This window comes from Nannobrachium achirus (assembly GCF_963921795.1).
Source record: "Nannobrachium achirus genome assembly, chromosome: 2".
Classification (NCBI taxonomy): Eukaryota; Metazoa; Chordata; class Actinopteri; order Myctophiformes; family Myctophidae; genus Nannobrachium; species Nannobrachium achirus.
This window is the reverse complement of record NC_137811.1, coordinates 923,632-946,784: the sequence shown is the minus strand read 5'-3', so window position 1 is coordinate 946,784 and position 23,153 is coordinate 923,632. Positions and strand designations below refer to the sequence as shown.

Below are 23,153 nucleotides of genomic sequence, written 5' to 3'. Positions count from 1 at the left end.
AGAGGCTCCCCTGGTGGTGAGTTTAGAGTATTTCAGGTGACAGACCGTTTTTCATGACACCTAAACAGAGAGAGACACCATGGCTCCATGGAGTGGATTTTCAAGTTTAAACATTTTAAAACATGTTTTTAGGACCAGGGCAAAGACTTTTATGATTGGTAAAAACAGAATGTCATTTAACCTTTAACAACGACACAGATGTCTTCCGCTTGAGTCAAAGCACGCGTGTAACAAGTAGCATGTCTTCAAACGAAACGAGTCATGACTTATGCCCGTTTGAAGTTTGAATTTTCAGACGCTTTGTATAGCGCCCCCCTTTGGCCAATTGGAATAAAATTGGTTTCAGTGATACTTTGACTAACCCTCCACATCTTTGCCAAATGCCATGAACGTGTAACTTTGCATGTATGATTTAGAGGCCGAAGAATAATTTGCATAAAACCGCAATATTGATAAAATTATTAAAAAATTATATTTCACTTTAAAAAAAATCTGGTTGATCAATCTGACCGTATTGGTCCAAAGTTCATGTGAAAAAAGTTTTGTGCACTTGACGCGAAAATCCCAGGAGGAGATAGATTTTTACTGTTTTTCATATAATTCCGAATTGTGGGAGACCTAAAGGTCAGAGGTCAAAAGTCAGAGGCTAAAAGTTGTTCGGCATGAGGAGACGCATACGTGTATACAGGTTTCATGCCTGTACCTCAAACACAGCATGAGCTATACCTGTTCAAAGTTCGCACTTTCGAAGGCTTCGTGCAGCGCCACCATTTGGCCGATTGCTATAAAAAATAATAGCGCACTTCGCCACTGTAAACTGAACACATTGATGTTTTTATTTTCATTTTCTCACTAAGTATGTAGGAGTAGAAAGGAACCGAAGTTCCCGTCTACTGTCTGTCTGACTGACTGACTGACTGACTGATAGATAAATAAATAATGACAATATCTAAAGTGTGCTCGCCTTATAGGCGAGCCCACAATCAGGCCTCATTCACATAGTTTAGGAATATTCCTGACCTTGTCGTTTCCTTATCGGCTCCTTATCAGATCCTTATGGTGTTGTTTCTGTCATATTTGTGGTCTGTGTTCGGGTAACTTTATTGATAATTGTGTACATATTGTTTAACAATTCTACATTCTCAGTGTATGATACCCAATTTGTGGAGAGTTTTTATGAAGTCGTGAAATGAAAAATAGGCACTGCCTTTTAGGCCTAAAATATGAAATTAGCTAGCCACAAATTGCAACACTAGATTTTTTTTTATAATTGGATGAATCTAGGGTTGCTTTACCTCCCATAGGCAGCCAATGCATCACAACGTTATTTTGCTATCTGATTGTATTAAACAAAAACGTCAAACTCACCAATATTGCGGCTCTATGGAAAGCTTGGAATTTACTCTTTCTATCTGCAAAGTGTTTATTTCATAACAAAAAAGAGATGTTATGAGCCAGTTTCTATCAATAAATTGACTCCAGCAAGTGCTGGAGTTTGGAAGCGCTTGTGAAAAATCGCTCAGCGGTCCTGTGTACCACCTGGTTCTAAATGTCACATAATGCAGGAGGCAGCGGGACGTTGCGTTATAGAAGACGAGCGCCTCCGAAGTTCAACACTTAGAAAATAAACCATGTCTGCTGACTCTGCTCGGATTTCTTGACAGAAAATAAAACATGTCTACGGTGGATTTTTCTGAAACAAACACTTTGCAGATAGAAAGAGTAAATTCCAAGCTTTCCATATGCCGCAATATTGGTGAGTTTGACGTTGTTTAATACAATCAGATAGCAAAATAACGTTTTTATGCATTGGATCCCTATGGGAGGTATTGCAACCCTAGATTCATCCGATTATAAAAAAATCTAGTGTTGCAATTTGCGGCTAGAAATTAGCTATGCTATGTTGCCATGTTGTTGTCATGGGTCAAATACTCGTTTTATTGGTATATTTTATTTCAATAGACCGTGTAGCCTAAATGGACAATAAATTAGGAAATTATGGGAGAGATTACATTTACTACATTTAATGCTGCCTTTAAAAAGTGGACATGTCACGTGGAATAAGGTGTTTTTGTTTGTGTGGACATTTAAATTATATCTCTGGATAAGCTTAGGTTTGAACCGGGGACCTGATAGACACTTTTGTTTTATTTATTTTGATCTCAACTTTAATTGTATTTCATCTGATCTAGTAAATGCCATAACTTTCTTTTCCCAAAGTCAGGAATAAACATCTTACAGTCAAATGATCAAAACCATGTGTTCAACTTCAATAACTATTGCTTTATTCAATTCAAAACGTAGCAACAACCACAGTTAGCCAGTAACATAAATTGCAATAGGCTATATATAATATAAGAAGAAAAAAATACGGGGAATGGCCATAAATCCTACATCCCATTAGTCCTACATCTCATTAGTCCTAATTTGTTTGGGTTAGGTTTTAGGTTTAGGTTTAGGCACAGTTTACAGTAAGCAAGAACGGCACAAGGTAATACATCAAATTCATAGAAGTAGTAATCTTAAAACGTAGGTAAACCAAGGACCTATTCAATAAAATCGAATCTTTACATCGGAGCTATGCACACTATTGCTTCGATGAAACAAGATGCCAGATCGTCCCGCCAAGGGACGATGTGGGCGCTGGAGGCATGTTCTCTCCTCCGCGTCATCAGCGCCGACACCCTAGGTGGCTTTGGTAAAAGGGCCTTTCTGTGTGGAGTTTGCATGTTCTCCCCGTGTCCCCTAGGATAGGTACCCTCACAAAACACATCTCTCTATACTGCCTCCCCCTGGCCAGCCTGATGGAGGGGATAGGGGAACTGGTTGGAATAACATGTTCCTTTCACGCGCTACGTCCAATCGGGAATCTCCCCCCTGTCAGGTGATAAGAAGAGGCCTGCTCACTCCTCATGCACTGAAGGAAGCATGAGCTCAGTCCGGGGCCCTCCCCAGGCGTGGCAGAGGGAGAGCAGAGCCCAGGATTACAGTTTAGGCAATTGGCACCAAGTGAAAAATGTGTTACAAAATCGTGGGATAAAAATGTAAAAGGGAAATGGTTTGACAAAGTTCAGACACCTTGTATGTAGACACCTTTTATGAACACATTGGTGAAGTATGCTATTGCTAATGCTAAGCATTTAGTTCCCAGTTTGGTCAAATACCTGGCTAACATTCCCTAACTATTATTATCTGTGTGTAAGCTATGGTCCATAGAAAACAGGCTGTTTTGACCATACACCATACATACACATTCAAGGGAAATGACTCATTTGGAGACACAGGTATGTAATTGTTATTATAAAGTATTTTATTAGACTGATGTATTTGTGTTTTTCAGATGCCTCGCAAAAAGAATACGTGGCGGTCAGAAAACTTGAAGAAAATTAACAAACGCCGCCTTGAAGCGATGAAAGGAGGAAACAATTCTGGCAATGATTGTGCAGGTAAAAACTGGCGTAAAGTAAAATAAAGGGATATTTCACTTTCAAACAAAACTTGTCATTTTATGGTATAATCAGGCTTTTATTTATTTTTTTGCTACATTCAGTTTTTAGTTAGATAGTTGATGTAAATATGATCCTACTGCCCTCCTAATATGTAAGCAAGCTGTGTTTTTGAAAGTTTTTCATTATGGGTGTTTTTGATTAATCTATCGTGGTTAAATGGAGTTTGAAGTTGCAATGGGTGTGTGTGGGGAGGACCTGATAACATTTACATCAAATATCTAAAAATTTAATGCAGAAAATTAAGAACTGTTCAGCGTGTTCATTAAGGCCTGATTAGACCATAAAATGACAAAAAGGTTTTTTTTTTAAGTGAAATATCCCTTTATAGTCCATGGGCCATACAAGATGTCGGTATCGGAAAGGTGGCAAAGGTTATCATGCATTTTTGAAAAGCTCTAATATCTGTAGATTATATTTTGGTATGATAACCCTTTCTGAGACAGTTACATTAGTGTTATCAGCCGCTAGAGTTGGTGTCCCATTAACTTTACATTTACACAAAAAATAAGGATTGTGTTGATCGTGTCCCAAACAACAATACAACTAGAAGCAGTGCTCTTCCGAGCACAGGTCTCCACCAGGCCATGCATCCTGGTGGTGCTACTGTATAATAGGCCAATGTAAAAAGGCTGGCATATGTTCTTCACCTTAGACCTTTCATGGCAATCGGACACTGCATGCATTGAGGCATTGTGTTCCAAAAATGTGTTTTGCTAAAGTCTACCTGCTGGTGGCGCTATAACAGGCCAACGTGAAAAGGGTAGCATTTGTTCCTTGACATAGTGGGAACATGTGTGGCAAATTTCACGGTAATCGCAAGCTGCATTGATGATTTGAAGCATTTTGTTCAAAAACTGAGCAATCCTGCAAACTTTGGAAGCCAATATTAGCCAATTAGGATGGAATATGAAATATCAGATGGATCGGACTTGATCACATGACTATAGAGATACTGTGTACCGATTTGCATGATTTTTGGATAAAATCTCAAGGAATAATAGGAAAATTTGTGTTTTACATAAGTCGGCCTCCTGGTGGCGCTAGAAAAGGCTGATGTGAAAAATGCATGGAAAGGGTTTTTCCTTCGCCTCTAAGGAGTGCGCTTACAAAGTTTGAAACTGATCGGTGGAGTTATAGGTAAAACCACAAATCGGCCTGTTATAGTGCAACCATGCGGCTGATTTCAAAAATTTGAAGTGGCATTTCTTCCTCGACCTAGTGGGAACGTGTGTGCGCGATTTCATGATAATTGCACTTTGTGTTTGGGATTTGAGGCATTTTGTTCAAAACGGCTCAATCCTACAAACTTTGGAAGCCAATCTTAGCCAATCAGGATGGAATATGCAAAATCGGACAGATCTGTGTCGATCACATGACTGTCGAGATACTGCCTACCGATTTGTAGGATTTTTGGACAAAATCTGTAAGAGTAGTGCACAGAAATGTGTTTTGCAAACATCGGCCACTAGGTGGCGCTAGAAAAGGCCCATTTGAAAAATTTAGGGCAGAGGTTCTACATTGGCATCCAGGGAATGTGTGTGCTCACTTTGGCAGCGATCAGGCCAACGGCGACTGAGATTAGGTGCACACAAACTGCGAGGACACACGCACGGACGGACGGACGGACACACGGACGGACGAAGGGGCACCTTATATTTATAGCATATCGTCGTTGTCGGGTGGAAACCTTGTATGTCCAAAACCGTTTGTTTTGCATTTATCATCTATAAAATGTATTAAACTTTGAAAACAGCCGATCTACAAGGCTGTTTTCACTAGTTTTGTGCGACAGTCTTGTCTGATGAAGCAGGGCTTTGCTTTACCAAAAGACGTACACATTTGAAACTTGGAGATACAAGGTTTCTGCTCGACAGTGACGATATTTTAGTGATTATGTTGTGAGGAAAACATTGAGATAACAGCCATTTTGGTTAGAACTGACTGAAAATAAGGTTGTACTTCAAGTTTAAAATGATACTAAATATTTTTTCAAGTGTCCAAAATTCCAAATATTATCAAATGATCTCGCGGCAGGCCCGTCACAGCACCCCAGGGTGCCCCGTCACCCACTTTGAAAGCCCCTGCTCTAGGGTACTTAGGAACCGCGGAGCGGTGATCCGATATTGGATTGTTTTTATAAATGAAATCAAATGTAATTCTCGGGCTGCGGCAGTCTGGACCAACGGCTTTTCCTCAGGATTCTCGGGTTGGGGCAGTAAATAAATGAGTACATTTTCTTTCACATTTAGCCAGGGACGTGCTGGCCATTGGGAAAAGCGGGACAATTCCCGAACGGCCGGTTCATTCCAGGCCGGCCATTAGGAAAAGAATAAAAATAAAATGTAAATCGTAAGTAAATCGTCACTGTCTGGCAGAAACCTCGTATCTCCCAAGTTTCAAATTTGTAATTTTTTTCGCAAAGCAAAGCCCTGCTTCATCATACAAGGCTGTCGCACAAAAGTAGTGAATTTTCACTAGTTTAAATCATTTTTAAAATGGTTTTGGACATACAAGGTTTCCACCCGACAACAACGAAATATAACTCATGTAATTGGCCCACTGGCTTGTCACTTGTCATGATCTGAAATGGCAAATCTTTGAGTAGCAGCAGCGCTATGGAGAGAGATCACTCTCTATAGCACGCAATGAGGGCCTCTCCAACTCTTTTTCCCGGGCTGAATCAGGGGCCCAGCACGTCCCTGCATTTAGCCTTCTCTCTCTTTTATCTTTTTGCCTAGACTCCTTGCACCTCGCTGTGTGTAAAGAGGATTCACCTGAACAGCATGAGATCCAGGAGGAACCGGAGCCCCCGCACATCCAAAAGAAAAAGTACTTCAGCTACTTCAAGCTACTTCAAAAGAAACCCTTCACTTGTGCATTTTGTGGCAAAGGATATAGTCAAAAGCGTAGACTAGACGATCACGTGATGATTCATACAGGCATTACAGGGGCAAAACGCCCCCTTGTAAAGTGTATAGTTTGCGGCCAAGGCTGTAGGGACAAAACTCATCTAAAATATCACATGATGACTCATTCTGGGGAAAAACGCTTTAGTTGTACAGCGTGTGGGAAAGGCTTTTCTAAAAAGTGTCGTTTTAAAAGACACATGCAGACTCATGCAGGGGAAAAGTCCTTATCAAAGTCACAATGGTAATTTAAAGACCCAATGAAATGACTATTTTGGGTATTTTATTTTGAAGTTTCAGTTTGAAAAGGAAGCCTGTGTGTTTCTGAACCTATCCGAGGGGACCAGCCCTTCAGGCGATGGGATTTAAAATCTGAGTAATGGGAGTAATGGGAGCCAGCAATGGGAAACAAACAGGTGAATGTAATCAAAGGTTCATTTATATTCAAAATCTCTGTGATCACTTTTTGAATTTCTGTTCACAGGAAGTAATTAAGAATGGCCTATTTAGATATAAACCTTAGATATAAATATACACACAAATTGTTTATTTTCAATTTTTTTGGCATCTAGTGTTAGGTATGGCCATATTATCACTACAGATATGCTCTAAAAGTGTGAAAAACATATTTTTGATTTCACCCCGTCTTTAACCCTCAAAGACTTGGAACGCGCCAAGGTCGCGTTAGATTCTAACCACTGTAACCATTATTTTATGCTTCAACTATTGAAAAATAGCAGATATACAATCACACAGCTAATCGTGAAAATGTGAGCTTTGACCCGACTTCTAAATCCTTTGTAAAAATGACATGTATTTGGCAGCAGACCTCCATCTCAAAATATGTTGTTCCAGAGACCCACCAGAAGCAGAGATTTGAGTTACAAAGGTTTGCTTTGAAAAATATATATTGAAAAATTTGCACACATTTTGACGATTTTTCAAAAATAGCAGATCTACAAGCTCACAGCGTGACACTCGGTGCCACGCTGTGAGCTTGTATATCTGCTATTTTTCAATAGTTAAAGCATTAAACCTTACCTGTAGAGTCTGGCCTTTGCTGAATTCTATAGAGAAAGGTAATCTAAAACACAACTAATAATAGGTAAAAGCTCATTACCTTTCCAGTTTGTGTCAGTGGCTGTGGTTAAAAGTGTGACTTATATGGAGGGCAATGCCCTATGCACATCTTTAAATATTTGGTTTAATAAGGTATTCACAGTAACTATATATATCTATCAGATATATATACGCAACGCTAGACCAATCTGGGAACTAAATCTAAATCACTAGCTTTCTTCACAAATGTGTTCATAAAGGTGTCTGCCATCACCTCTGAACTTTGTCAAACCCAACTCCTTTGACATACTTTGTGGGAGCCAATCAAAGTTATTAGGTATCCCGAGGACCTGGGATTAAAGGGGGAAAAATAAAAAAAATGCCAATAAACGTATGAGGTGTGTAATTTGGGTATTTTTGGGCTGCGGAATCCATTCCAACCATTAGTTATCAGTTTAAATGACTCTTTGGCCATAAACTAGGCCACATATACCTTTATAATATTGGCAATACAAAAACAAAAAAAGGTTGGAGTAGTACATGAAAAATATTCAAGATCAGGCGGGTAAGCACACATTATAACACACAGGATAACATGATAGAATCTGACAAGGAACACTCAAACACTGGGTTTAAAACATAGGGACTAACAGGACACAGGTGAACTCGAATGACATGATTGGCTAAGCCTTAGGCAATTAGGCCTATTTTATGACCAAGGAGTCATTTTAACTGAACACTAATGGTTGGAATGGATTCAGCAGCCCAACAATACTCCAATTACACACCTCATACATTCTTATTGGCCATTTTTTATTTTCCCCCCTTTAATCCCAGGCCCTCGGGATACCCAATAACTTTGATTGGCTCCCACAAAGTATGTCAAGGGAGTTGGGTTTGACAAAGTTCAGAGGTGATAGTAGACACCTTTATGAACACTTTTGTGAAGAAAGCTAGTGATTTAGAGTTAGTTCCCAGATTGGTCTAGCAATAGGCTAACTTTCCCTAACTACAAGAAGGCATGGCGAGTTACTTGTGTATGAATGTGAAAAATATGATCTCTGTGCAGTTTTTCTCTGGAATATTCTACACATCATGGGATGGTACACATGGAACAGAATGAAATCAAAGACTATGTGGATATTGTGAAGTGGAGGATGAAACGCACTTTCTGTATGAAATCCTTTGGTATGAAAAGTCACCTTCAGACAGCTGCTACCCGTGACTTGTAAATAGACTAAGCCCCCATGCTTCCCCCCCCCCCCCCCCCTTTTCTTTTTTCTGCCTTTGTATTTGATGTTATGCTTTTGAAACTGATATTATCCTAGATAAAGTACTATGTTCTATCCGTCTGTCTTTCAATGTTATATGAGATACTTAAAGTGTGGTTCCTGTGGAAATAAGCCTCGGCTTTCTAGGATCTCCTTTTAGTTGACCTTGTACCAGTGATTCATGAAACTGTACTTTTTTCCATTGCAAACTTCTAATAAATTCTTCAATCAATCAAAATGTTGTACTGCCCATTCGATTGTGATTTAAGAAAACACTCTTTGAGAAATTAAAATGTTATGCATAAAGCCTGGACAGAAGACCAAGCAACTTACGCATTGTGGCACTGATTGATCATAACTTGATCTTATGACTAATCTTTAAGTTCTTTGTAAGTTATCATTCAAGTCTGTCTTATGTTCACTCCCTCTTGCCCTCCACTCTCTCATTGGAAAATTGAGATTCTGAACTATTGATCAGGCATGTATACAGTATGACATTGTCATGTCATTATTTATTTTTGTGTCAGCATGTTGGCACTGGAAAAAACAATGTCCTTTAAATTGTCTGAATAATCCTGTAAGGGACGAGCTGTGAAAGGCAGCCACACATGAAAATAAATTCATTCATTCATTCATTCATTCATATTTTATATTTCACTATTAACTAGTCTGTGACAACATAAAGCTAGACAGAAATAAGCAATCAATGTTCTGTAACAGCTGTGTGTTGTGTGTTTGAGTGGATGGGGGCTCAGCTAGATGGATGGGGGCTCAGCTAGATCTGCCGTAGATCTGCTATTTTCACTAGTTTGGGTCCCGGCCAAACTTCTAATTTCTCCTCTTGAGCAGTTTAGGAATCACTGATGTCATGATGAAACCATAGGTGTCATTTTTGGACGCTTGGCAACCCGTATTATCATTTGTGTGAGTAGCGTTGTGACCTCAGTAAAACTATGCCTAAACACTAACCCTAATTCAGACTAATGGGATGTCGGACTATTGAGATTTTCCCTCATTCACTGATAACAGTTGCTTGTCCTCCACAACAATGCTCTGTTCACAACAAGACAGACGATCTGATGGGTTTGAAATGCTTTTTTATTGTCACTACAATGACAGCAAGGAGACAGGAATAATAAGCAGCAACACTTCAGACAAAATAAGAGATTTCCAGTGGTTCTCAACTTTGGGTTTTTATCTAAAACTCTTGAGTGTAGGGCATTCACAAATAGTGATTTTTAGTATTCGAATTATTCGACCTCAAAGTATTCAAATAGTCGAATATTCGACAGGACTGGCCAAACTGTCAAATATTAAGTAAGCAAGAGGCAAACATTGTGAAAACAGCCGATCTACATGTGAGCATGTGAGCATGTAGATCTGCTATTTTCACAATATGTATCTGCAGAACCGAGTCGCATTAAATGTAATACCTACAATTCCAAGTGCTTGTCAGGGTGGGGGTCCCCAGTTCAAATATGTTTATTTTGGGGGTCACAGCCTAAAAAGGTTTGAGAAGCCCTGGTATAGAGCATTAACAAATTAATCCACCAGGGGCATTGACAACTCATTCTTATGACTTCCTATCTAGCCAAGCTTTATAAACTATATATTTTAGAGAAAACAATAAAGAAATAAAAATAAGCAAATATTCGACTTCGGTGAACAACGTCGAATAGTGACTTTTATATTCGAATATTCAATTATTTGGTGAGTGCCCTACTCCACAACAATGCTCTGTTCACAACAAGACAGACGGTCCGATGGGTTTGAAATGCTTTTTTTATTTTTATAATGCTTTTTTCACTACAATGACAGCAAGGAGACAGGAACAATAATCAGCAACACTTCAGATGAAATAAGAGATTCCACTGGTCCTCAACCTTGGGTTTTTATCTGAAACTCTTGAGTGTATTCAATTGGTTGTGTTTGTACACTCTCAGAGTTTCAGACACGTAAAGGTCTATTTGGACCTCTGGTGGTCCACGGACCCCAAGTTGAGAAACAGTGCTATAATGAATGTCTCTACCACTTTTTGTGGCCACATGTTCAGATACTGGATTCTGATTGGCTTAAAACAGTGGTAAATCAGTCAACAACCTTGCGTTGGCTCATGGACCCCGCCCACTTGTTGTGTTGCAGTTGATTGTAACTAAATAAGCTTGCAAGTTCCAACTGTGTTTTCTTTCATTTATATGGTAGAAGTGGTAGAAAAGCAATTTACCATTCGAGGGTCGTGGGTTGTTGGCTGATTTACCACTGTTTCAGGGTTGTTTGGCACTCGGCTTTGCCTCGTGCCACAACCCTGAAACAGTGGTAAATTAGCCAACAACCCACTCCCTCTCATGGTAAATGGCTTACATTTACTCTGAATCTAAGGAGCAAGTGACAGGATATTTGTGACATCAAGCAGTGACCACTGCGATGCCACTTGAGATCATCGGAAGGTGTGGTTGGGGCTTAGTTGTAGGCATCCTTCTGGGTGTGTGATTGGCTAGAGGGTAGTGTAGGAGTCACTACAGGCAGGACAGGCTCCGTCCCCAGTTCAGCTGAAAAAAGGAGAAACAATCACAAGCCTTTAGAATTGAGTAGTTTAGAATGCACTAGAGTAGTTTAAAGCAGTGGTTTTCAACCTGTGGGTCGGGGGTCCCCATATGATTAAAGGACAACTTTGTCTTTTTTACAACAAGGGTTCATATTTTAGATTGTAATTAGGGAAAAGAAAAGGTGAGTGTTAAAATGTTTTCATTTGCTTCGTTCTATCGTTTTATCGCGTTTACCGTGCTAAAATGTGGGGCATGCGTACGCATGTGGGCATGCGTACAAGTGGCTAAATATGTCTTTTTAGACACAATATGCCAGCAGTTTCTTTATTGCTATTTACAGTAACACTTCTAGCCCCCATAAGTCACATCTTTTTTTTTTCTTTTTTTCAATATTTTTTTTATTTTTATTTATTTTTTATTTTTTCATTTTTTTGACACACAAACACAGAAGACAATATACAAACAATACACATAGTAAACATTGACATACATGTAACATACACTTAAAAGTAGGGAAAAATTAAAATTAAAATCATGAAATAAATTGAATTGACTTGATTACATTACATACAGAACTAAAAACAAAACAAAACAAAAATAATAATAAATTGTTGAAAAGAAAAATATGTTATTCTTTTTATTTTTTTATTTTTATTTTTTTTGAGAGAGAGAGAGAGAGATACCGTCTTTGCCATTGTGGCACTTTATCTGTTTCGTGGTAATATAGAATATCCATAAGTCACATCTAACCATGAAAGGTTGCGTTGTATTTTGGGAATGGGCATGTGTGTGAAATTACATATTTAGCCACTTGTACGCATGCCCCCAACCAATGAAATAAGAATCTCTAAAACAATAGAAATAATAATTTCAACACTCATCTTTTATATTCTTTAATTACAATCTAAAATATGAACCCTTGTTGTAAAAAACTAAAGTTGATTTTTTTTCCCTCCTATAGTACAGTGTATAGAGAGTCGATGGGAGCCCAACTTGATTTGCCCCAAAAATCTGAGTTACAAATGCTCGCTTAAAAAAATACATATATTCAAAGATTTGCACACATTTTCACGACTTTTCAAAAATAGCAGATCTACAAGTATTGTATATCAAGTATTGTATATCTGCTATTTTTCAATAGTTAAAGTATAAAATAATTCCAGGGCACTGCACTTTGGGCCCACTTCTCCCCCCCCCCCCCCTGTGACGCCCCTGTTTGACAGTACCGATACAGACCTGTTTGTGTGGTGAGCTTAGGAACCAGGTCATTCCAGAAGGAACACTGTTGGTGCTGCAGACCCTGGAGCTGTCGCAGCTCAAGCTCCACCTCCTTGTAGAGGGGCGGGGCAGGAGGGGGCGGGACGGCTGACCAGAGGGGCAGGCCTGGCGCAGGGAGTGCCCTGGACGCAACCTGGGCCCGGTTAGGATCTCTGCACACCAGGAAACGTGCAGAGAATGTTAGCGAGTGGCAGGGGCTGACATTTAGTCCAGTTTAATATGTCACATTTTCGGGGGATTTTGAAAACTATATATTTTTGGAAACTTCATAGTATAACAAATCAGAAAATCCATGGTTCCATTGGCAAAATCCGTAGGGGGATTTTTGACAGCTGCTGAAAGTTTGTCTCATTCACTTACTATACATTCCTTGGGCTAACAGGAGATATGCTCCTGACCTATGGGCTGCACGGCCTTTGGTGCTATTTACTTAATAGGTAGCCTTGTAGTAAATACATAAGCAGGTAGGTAGGTAGGTAGTAGCAGTGTTAATTTTGTTGATTAAGACCAAGACTGTTGATATTTAGTCCTAAGACTGAGACTAAAACTAAACAATTTCAGAAGACTAAGAGCCTAAGACTAAATGGTCAGAGTCTAAGACTAAATGGTGTGTTATTCAAAAGATTAAGACAAAAACTTTGCTGTCAAAATTAACACTGCATTAAGACTAAAAAACCCTAGATGCTTATCGAGGGCTTGGAGCGCAAAGGGCCTAAGTGACATTTTCATCTTTTTCACAGGACAGTTTTTCATTGATTGTAATAATTAAACTACAAACAACATTAAAAAAGTATAATTTAAAATACATTCATTGAAGCCTAATCTGTATTAAAGTATAGATTGATTAAATAATTACAATCAATGGAAAGCCGTCCTGTGAAAAAAATGAAAATGTCACTTAGGCCCTTTGCGCTCCAAGCCCTCGATCGTAAGACTAAGACTAACTGGTGTGTTATTCAAAATAACACTGGGTAGTAGTGACCGTACCCAGTCTTGACGAAGTTGGAGAAGTAAGCCATCATTGCCAGAGAGAGGCGTTGTTCTGTGGATGTGAAACGCTGTGAGCTGATTGGCTGAAGAGGAGTTCCAAACACCAGCTGAACATCCAATGGGATCGACACATCAGCACTGTAGACAAACACACTACATCAACATTGATGCCACCAGTATAAAACAAGAACCATCGCATCATTAAAAGCAAAAACGGTTTGTATAAATGTATTGGTTTGCTGTGAAACAACTGTGGGTTAATTGTGGGTTAACTGTTGGTAATTGAAGCTAAGGATGGGACGATAAGCGATATTATCGTTCATCGTGATAAAAAAACACTCACGATAATCGTATCGTGGAGCTTTAATTTATCGTGATATTGTCCTCCGTCATGCACTGGGATCAAGTCACCTTTTATTGGCCGAGCTGCATATCCGGTACCACTTAAACCCTCTATAACTGGTATAAGGAACTTATAATACGTCTTTTTTTGACTATCAAATGTCTTTGCCAAAAAATAGCCGATCTACAAGCTTGCATTGCGACGCGTTGTGAGCTTGTAGATCTGCTATTTTTTGGAATAATATCGTAAATCGTGATTTCTTTTGTCACAATAATCGTGATATGACATTTTTATATGTCCCATCCATAATTGAAGCCAGTCAACAAGTTAGCTAAAGCCACAATCTCTAACTTCTATGTCCGTTGTCTCCAAACTACAATAAAAATGGCGGTGCACCCAGTGTTCAATCCGGTCTGCTTCAAACAACCTCATTGACATTGTCAACCCAAACCTTATTTCCTATCCAGATTGGGGTCTGATTGGTTTCATGCAGTCTGAACAAAGCTGAGGAATAAATACAAATCTGAGAAATTCCACGAATAAAATTAATAACTTTGCGACGCGTTGTTAGTCTGTAGATCTGCTATTTTCACTAGTTTGGGTCTTGAGGAGACATCATATTACTATTTTGTGTCTCGAGCTAAAAAGTTTGGGAACTAGTGATTTAGGCAGGCTGGCAGGCAAACAGACAGACAGACAGACCAGGGACGTGCAGAGAATGTTAGAGAGGCAGGGCCTGAAATTCCTAAAAGGGCCTTTTGGTGGAAATATCGAAAATAGCAGACCTCCAAGCTCACAACGCGTCGCAGCACGACGGTGTGTGACACCACACTGAACTAAGCATAATCCTGGAGATGTGGCGTAACGGCATGGATTTCTACACAGAGAGGGCAATTCTTTCAACATAAGACGCTCAGTTTGGACAAGGCAATTCTGGGGAATGCCCCATAGGTCGAACTCCCGTTGGGTTGAACAGCGTCGGCAGGTTAGATAATCACCCGCGAGTGTCGGCAGGTTAGATAATCACCCGCGTCACGGTTACTGAGGTTAGGTTTAGGGTTAGGGTTAGGGTTAGGCATAGTTTTACTGAGGTTAGGGTTAGGGTTAAGGTTAGAGTTTGGTGGTCGATCCAAAGCGTGTTCGACCTAATGACATGTTACCGGCAATTGTCTTGAATGCTGCCTTCAGGTATGGCATGGAAAGAGGGCATTTGCATTTCTTTCACCATAGTAAAAACTGCATTCATGGTCTGGAGAGGGCACTTTTTACAGACGTATAAAAGGGCAGGGGCTCAAGCCCCCTTTGATGTCTATGCGTGCACGTGCCTGACAGACTGATAGTTACCTGGTCTGGGCAGTGGTCTCGGGCAGGTGGTACAGGAAGGCATTGGCTCTGCTCTTAGCCCAGTGACGAGCCATCTGCAGACTGGGACACACTATGAACATATCCCTGGAGGACAGACAGACAGACAGACAGACAGACAGACAGACAGACAGACAGACAGACAGACAGACACAGACACACACACACACAGACAGACACACAGACAGACAGACAGGTTATTACTGTCCTACAAAAAAACATGATACTAGCATCCAACACAGCTAGAGCCGTAGTTAACTAGAACCACCAGCAGGTGTCGTTGTAGCCCAGTGATTCGCAACCTTCCCAGGCGTATTGGCTTGTTCACACTGGCAGATACAAAGATAGGGGAGAGCGGGGTAAACTGAGACACTTTTTACACTATGTAAATTTTTTACATTTGCAAAAAAAAAAAATGATGTTTTTTTTGTCCCTTGTATGGGTGTCGCCATCATTGTTTGAATGGTACCCCAGGAATCATAAGGAATGCTATTGGTTGCCAACAGTCACTTGGAACCGCAGGGATACATGGGAGAATGTGGTGTTGAGCCTCCCGAAATAAAGCACACGAAGAAGAACACAGCAGGCTAGTATCAGTTTAGTTGGCCACGCCACCCGCAACTTTATCATCAATTTTAACATAAATGGGACCATATTTGCACAAAACGCATATCATGGTGCTTGAAAGGGAGTTTTTCCACTAGCGACAGGAACCATAAAGTATTTATGACAACGTTTATTAAGGTTAGAAAATCAAACAGGAAAACGAATGGGGTCCAATGTAGACAAATTCTTTTTGGTACCTCGCGGGGGGAAAACAGTGCAACCAGCCGCCAAACATAGGACGTTTTAGTTCCGTATTGGATTCGTTTTAAATTGGCGGAACTATGCCCTGGGTTCCGAACCGTAAAAGTTGGTTCCGAACGGGAACCACAAAATCCTTGGTTCCTCTGGTTCAATCATGGTTCAATCTGGTGGAAACGCAAGCCGGTTCGCAAGAACGAACCAAGGTTCCAAGAAAGTTGAACCGGCACTGGTTCTGGAACCGGTTCTTTGCCGGTGGAAAAGGCCCCTTAGTGCTCGTCAGGGTGGGGGATTCCCCAGTTAAATGATTATTTTGAGGGTCCCCCAGTTAAAATATGATTATTTTGGGGGTTGCGTCCTGAAAAGGTAGAGACCCACTGGCCTATAGCACCTCAACTGTCGCAAGGTACCAATATTGTGTGACATCTTGGGTGCTGACCTGGTGGCGTTGTTGATCGTCAATCTTAACAAAACTTAAATGTAAAATTATAACTTCGCTTGTAACTTCTTGTAACTTGAGCCAAAAATGACACAAAAAGTATCTCAGTAGTTACCAGCAAGTTACAGCAAAATGTAACTTAGTTACGTAACTCAGTTACATGTAACTTTAACACATTTAGAACGGGTACATATTATTGTGTATCATTATTTTATGCTTTAACTATTGAAAAATAGCAGATCTACAAGCTCACAGCGCGGCACCGAGTGCCGCGCTGCGAGCTTGTAGATCTGCTATTTTATGAAAAATCGTGACAATTAGAATTTTGACCCGATTGTCTTTTGAATCCTTATAAGGTTTTTTGAAAAACCTGTTTCTATGTCAGCAATCTGGCTAGCCATCGTCAAAGAAAAGGTCCTTTTCACTTCAACTGGAGCTCAGTTAGTCTGTTCTTGAGAGACTACTATGTCAGTGGTTCTCAAACCTTTTCATGTGAAGGACCCCCAAAATGATATTTATTTGGCCACGGACCCCCATCTCAAAATATCTAGTTCCAGGGACCCCCCCAGAGGCAAAATTTGTGTTACAAACGTTCGCTTTGAAAATACACATATTCAAATATTTGCACACATTTTCACGACTTTTTTCAAAAATAGCAGATCTACAAGCTCGCAGCGCGGCACTCGGTGCCGCGCTGTGAGCTTGTATATCTGCTATTTTTTTCACTGGTTAAAGCGTTCAATAATGCTAGGCCTGAATGGGTCAACTTCCCCAACACTGCCTACGTGTGACATCTTGGGTGCTGACCTGGTGGCGTTGTTGAGAGCCTGGGAGAACAGGTTGTATCCGGCCGGTGAGGGGTTGTGTTGGAGGCTGTAGAACCAGGAGGCAGCCTCCTTCACCAGCCCGCTGCCCGCCTCTCCTCCCAGGGAGCTGCTCAGGGCCTCGTAGAAGGCCGTCTTGCCGTCCAGCCTGCCCTGGAGGACCTCAAAGTCCTGTGTGTGATCGATTGAATATCTCGTTAGACAAAAATCAAGTACAAGCAGTGGTGGAAAAAAGTATGCACGTTTTTATAAGTATCAAACGTATCAATACCGCAATATAGACATAATGTTTGAAAATAGCAGATCTACAAGCTCACAATGTGTCGCGATGAAGCATAATTTTTGCGCTTAAAAACAAAATGTCGGAAACAAAACATTGAGGGACCCATAAACCCAGTGTTTGGGAAACACTGCGTTAAGGCGGCCCTACACTAACCGATAATCGGGCTATTTAATTACCCTCCCGACAATCGGACTGCCTCCGACTGAAATGGGCCCGACTATCGGTCATGAATGTCGTCTAGCGTGAGGTCTCACAGATCCACTCGGAGCCCAGCCGAGTGGCTCGGAGGACGATCGGGGGTAGCCCGACTCTTTTCAAAAATGTTTGATATTTTCCTGGATCAGTACTGGTCTGGAAGACTGGAACAGCAGCAGGGGACTGAGAGAAAATAGGTACAGCAGCCGCTGATAGACGCAAGTCTCTGAGCATACATCTGACTGACAAGTCTCTGAGCATACATCTGAGTGACAGATCCATCTCTTTTTTTCTTCTCTCCACCTCTCCCTCTGCCTCGCCCGACTGTTCAAAACGGCTAGTGTGAGCCCGTTTAGATTATCTGGTCAAATAATCTGAAAAAATGATCCTGTAGTGTTTAATTCTATCCGATTCAGTCGGGCCCGATTATCATGTAATGTATGGCCGGCTTTAGAGTATACCACCGATATTGGAATGTGCATTTTTTCAGAAAACAGTTTTTTAGAAGACATTTTGTACACTCGTCCTCGGGTCTTAATGGGTCTTTAGGGCAACGGTTCTCAACCTGTGGTTCCTGTGTCCCCAAATCTTTTTGGGGGGGGTCCCCAGATTATTGTTTTCTCACTCAACAGTAAACAAAGTTAAGTTTAAGTGTATAGAGTAGAGGTGGAAAATACTCAAGTAAAAGTGCTCAAGTATTTACTCAAGAGTAGGTTTTTTTAGGATCTGTACTTTTAAAGTAAATACTAGTACTTGTTACTTTTCATTTGGACAATGAATGTAAGAGTAGTTTAACAAATCTTAGTACCTCTGGTCAAAAATAGGCCAAATTGTCAAATAATAGAGGCCAGAATTGTGAAAATAGCAGATCTACATGCTCACAACGCCTCTGGGGCATTGTGAGCATGTAGATCTGCTATTTTCACAATGGAACAGATGTAGTCAAACTAATGTAATGCCATCTCCTACAATTCCTTGCTTGTCAGGGTAGGGGTCTGCAGTTGAAATATTATTTTGGGGGTCGCAGCCTGAAAAGGTTGAGAACCACTGACCTAAGATATGTCCCCTTTAATAAATCTTTTGGCCAAATTGTCAAATTTTAGATGCAGAAATTGTGAAAATAGCCGATCTACATGCTCTGCTATTTTCACAATAGACCGTGTTATACAAAATGTAATGCCGTAGTGCTCATCAGGGTGGGGGGGTCCCCAGTTAAAATATGATTATTCGGGGGGTCGCGGCCTGAAGAGGTTGAGAACCACTGGAGTATACCACCAATATTAGAATGTGTTTATTTTTTCAGAAAACAGTTTTTTTGAAGGCATTCTGTACAATCGTCCTCTGGTCTTTAATGGGTCTTTAGGGCAGAACCAACCTTAATCCTCCTGGCCCTGCCGATCAGGCCGTCCTGCACGGAGGTCCCCAGGAGGAGGTCTGGTGTCTGGACACTCGGAGGACGGACAGAAGACACGGACGCTCCGTCCACCACTGGAGACCATGCCTGAAGAGGACCGCTCACTGCTAGCAACTGCACTCACACGCACGCACACACACACACACACACACACACACACACATAGAGACACGCACACACACACACACACACACACACACACACACACACACACACACACACACACACACACACACACACACACATAGACACACACACGCACGCACACACACACACACACACACACACACACACACACACACACACACACACACACACACACACAGTTGAAGGTGCCGTGCAACTTTAAAGGGGTAGTTTGCCCCAAAAAGGTTTCTATCAATTAGACATGCAGTAAAGTCTTTAGGGCAGTGTTTTCATTCTTGGAGATTTCAAGATTCTCTTGTCTGGATAAATTCCACCAGTCATTGTCGGTCATCAGATTATTGGCTTTGGGAATACAACAAAAACAAAAAATCAAACCCATGTTTGAAGTGAGCGGTGGATGTGAGCAGTTCATTTCGAAGTTAAGTTTCCTAACGTGTGTGCCTGGCTTGCTCAACAGCGCCCCTTGGTCACACAGGCCTGCCACTGGTCACCCAGCGGTATTGCAGCTCATCCTACAAAGTTACATGCGGACACAGTCTAGGAGTCTAAGTATAGGAGACGGTGTGACCACCGCTCAAAAATTACCATCATTTAAAGGCTTCATGGGGTGTGTACATTAATTGACAGAAAATAAGTCATTTTGGGGGGTGAACCTTAAGCGATGTGCATCGCTTCCACTTGCGTCACACATACTGAAGTTGCCAGGCCAATCAGATGCAGGTGGGGTCTTTACATACGCAGCCTGTAAGAACAGTTGAGCCGCGCAACATCTCAGTGTGATCTTGATTAAAACCTGTTTTTACTAAAACTAGAGGGATTGCATACATACTCGGGGGTTCTACAGGAGCATATAGAACCATTTTACAACCACCAGCCTAGTGGTAAGTGTACATTGAATTGCTACGACTTTGTGGCTGATAATGAAAAACCCTATGGTGAAAATGAATGGGACGTTTACTTCCGACACCTCACTGCGATGCTCTGTAGAGCATTAACAAATTCATCCACCAGGGGCATTGACAGCTCATTCTTATGACTTCCTATCTAGCCACGCTTTATAAACTATATATTTTTTTAAAGAGAAAACAATACAAAAAATACAAAATAAACAAAAATTCGACTTCGGTGAACAACGTTGAATAGTGACTTTGATATTCAAAAATTCGAATATTCGAATATTTGGTGAATGCCCTAGTGTGGAGTGGTGTGGTGTGGGGCCATGTCAGTGGAAAAGGGGCTTACGTGCACGTGCCAGGATGTGTGCCTCCTTCATGTGCTCCCTACCAGTGTTGTTTTTGACAGCAAATTTTGATTTAGTTTTAGTCTTAGTCTTTTGAATAAAATGTCATTTAGTTTTAGTCATAATTTAGTCACCTGGAAAGTTTTAGTTTTAGTCTAATTTTAGTCGACTAAATATCATGAGATTTTAGTTGACTAAATCTACAGCTGATTTAGTCAACTGAAATGTATTTTGGCAGGCCTTGATGGCATCGTAATGACTGATTTTACACTTCGTTCCATGCTGAAAATAGCAGATCTACAAGCTCACAACGCGTCGCAGCGCGACGCGTTGTGAGCTTGTAGATCTGCTATTTTCAGTAAGCAACACCTGAGAGCAAATGACTTTCTTCTCCCTAACGTTTTAGTCTAGTTTTTATTTTGTTGACGAAATTGTCAATATATTTAGTCGTAGTTTTAGTCATCACAGCTTAGTTTTTATTTCGTTTTCGTCCGTGAAAAAAACACAGTCGCCATTTTTCGTCATAGTTTTAGTCGACGAAATCAACACCGCTCCCTACCTTGGTCTGGGCAGCGTTCAGCGTGTGCGCGGGGCTCCGCCTGAGGCAGGCGGCCATGCTGAGGTCATCGGAGGTCAAACAGCCCAGCTCCGTGGCCAGCTGGACAGCCTTCTGTCTGGATCTGGACGCAGACTGCACCCCCGCCGGAGAGAACACACTGCCCCCCTGTGGCGAGGAGGACCGTCGTCACTATCATCATCATCATCATCATCATCATCATCATCTATGTCAGTGTTTCTCAAACGTTCAAATGTCAAAACTAGTATGGGTCAATTTAGACACCCTAAAGGAACCCACAGAGTCCCTGGATTCCACTTTGAGAACCACTGATCTATTTAATGAGCCTTGAAGCAGTGTTGATTTTGACAGCAGATATTTATTTAGTTTTAGTCACGTACAATTTCATTTGGTTTTAGTCATGTGAAATGTTTTAGTGTTAGTCTAGTTTTAGTCGACTAAATATCGTAAGATTTTAGTCGACTTAAAAAACAAAACAACAAAACAAAACAAATGGCAGGCGTCATAATGGCTGATTTTACATCTGCTTATACGCTGAAAATAGCCCATCTACAAGCTCACGTGTCGTAACGTGACGCGTCGTGAGCTTGTAGATCTGCTATTTTCAGAGCAAACCAAACATAAAATGACTTGTCTTTCAGTTCTACTGGATCTCTTCTCCACTACCCTCCCTGCTGTATGTTTATTGACGACAACCCAAACTTCAGGTTTTGGTGGGGCTACATTCACATCCTTCGGTTGTTCACTTGCGCGCAGAGAGACGGACTCTGGGACATGCACCTCTATGCATTCCAGCGAATGTTACCTTATTGCATGTGGTATAATCACAAATCATCTGGGGACCCCCCAAAATCATTTGGGGACCCCCTTGGGTGCTTTACCATAGTGGTTCTCAACCTCATCTGGGGACCCCCCAAAATCATTTGGGGACCCCCTTGGGTGCTTTACCATAGTGGTTCTCAACCTTTTCTGGCCGTGACCCCCAAAATAATCATATTTTAACTGGGGACCCCCCTCACCCTGACGAGCACTAAGAGTTGAGGCATTACAATTTGTACAACACGGTTCTATTGTGAAAATAGCAGATCTTGCGAGGCGTTGTGAGCATGTAGATCTGCTATTTTCACAATTTCTGCCTCTAATATTGTACAATTTGGCCAATGTTTAGAGGCATTAAAAAGTCCTTAAATTGTCACTATAGAAATGCGCAGCTATCCTCTATACACTTAAACTTCATGTTGGTTTGTTTACCGTTGAGAGAGAAAACAATGTTGCACACACATCTAATCATCTGGGGTCCCCCCAAAATAATTTGGGGACCCCCCTGGGGGTCCCAACCCTCAGGTTGAGAACACCTGCTTCAAACCACTGTCCTCACCATCAGTATCATGCGGCTGAAGAGAGGAGAGGAGGAGGAGGAGGAGAAGAGGAGGAGGTGGCTGCTGATGTCAGCGCCTCCTCGCTCCGCCCCCACCGTCACCCTGGCGCCGTCCCCGCCGAACAGAGACGCGTGACCTTTGACCCAGCGCAGAGCCGCTTCCTGGTCGGCCAGACCGTAGTTCCCGGACAGCTCCTCTGACCCTGACACAGTGATGGAAAAAGTACTCAGATGTTTTACTTGAGTAAAAGTATCAATGCTGCCACATAGACATGCTCCCTTACAAGTAAAAGCCTGGAATTCAAAATGTGCATGAGTGAAAGTACGAACGTATTGGCATCAAAATGTAATTAAAGTACCAAAAGTAAAAATACTAAGCTCACAACGCAACGCGATGGGTTGTGAGCTTGTAGATTGGAGCCCAACTTGATTTGGCCGCTGTGGCGACCCCGAAGGTCGCCGACTCGGGTGCCCTAGCTAAATCATTAGAGCAAGCCCTGGGATATATCTGTGCAAAATGTGGCGCTTTTAGACTGATTCGCGCGAAAAAACCCTAACGCCCCCGACTAATGGGCTATCTTCCTAAAG

At 41.3% G+C, this 23,153-nt stretch overlaps 1 protein-coding gene across 1 annotated transcript in view; it reads right to left on the bottom strand.

The window, feature by feature from the left end:
* Nucleotides 1–11,205: 11,205 nt before the first annotated feature.
* tg (thyroglobulin) overlaps nt 11,206–23,153 on the bottom strand; it is a gene marked incomplete at both ends in the record, with an annotated part of 81,403 nt that continues 69,455 nt past the window's right edge. The window contains 8 exons of the mRNA XM_080753906.1: nt 11,206–11,294; nt 12,528–12,721; nt 13,557–13,697; nt 15,247–15,351; nt 17,315–17,502; nt 19,185–19,337; nt 21,170–21,334; nt 22,566–22,768. Of these exons, the coding sequence (XP_080610032.1) occupies nt 11,206–11,294; nt 12,528–12,721; nt 13,557–13,697; nt 15,247–15,351; nt 17,315–17,502; nt 19,185–19,337; nt 21,170–21,334; nt 22,566–22,768 (1,238 nt within the window). The remainder of the gene's footprint in view (nt 11,295–12,527; nt 12,722–13,556; nt 13,698–15,246; nt 15,352–17,314; nt 17,503–19,184; nt 19,338–21,169; nt 21,335–22,565; nt 22,769–23,153) is intronic.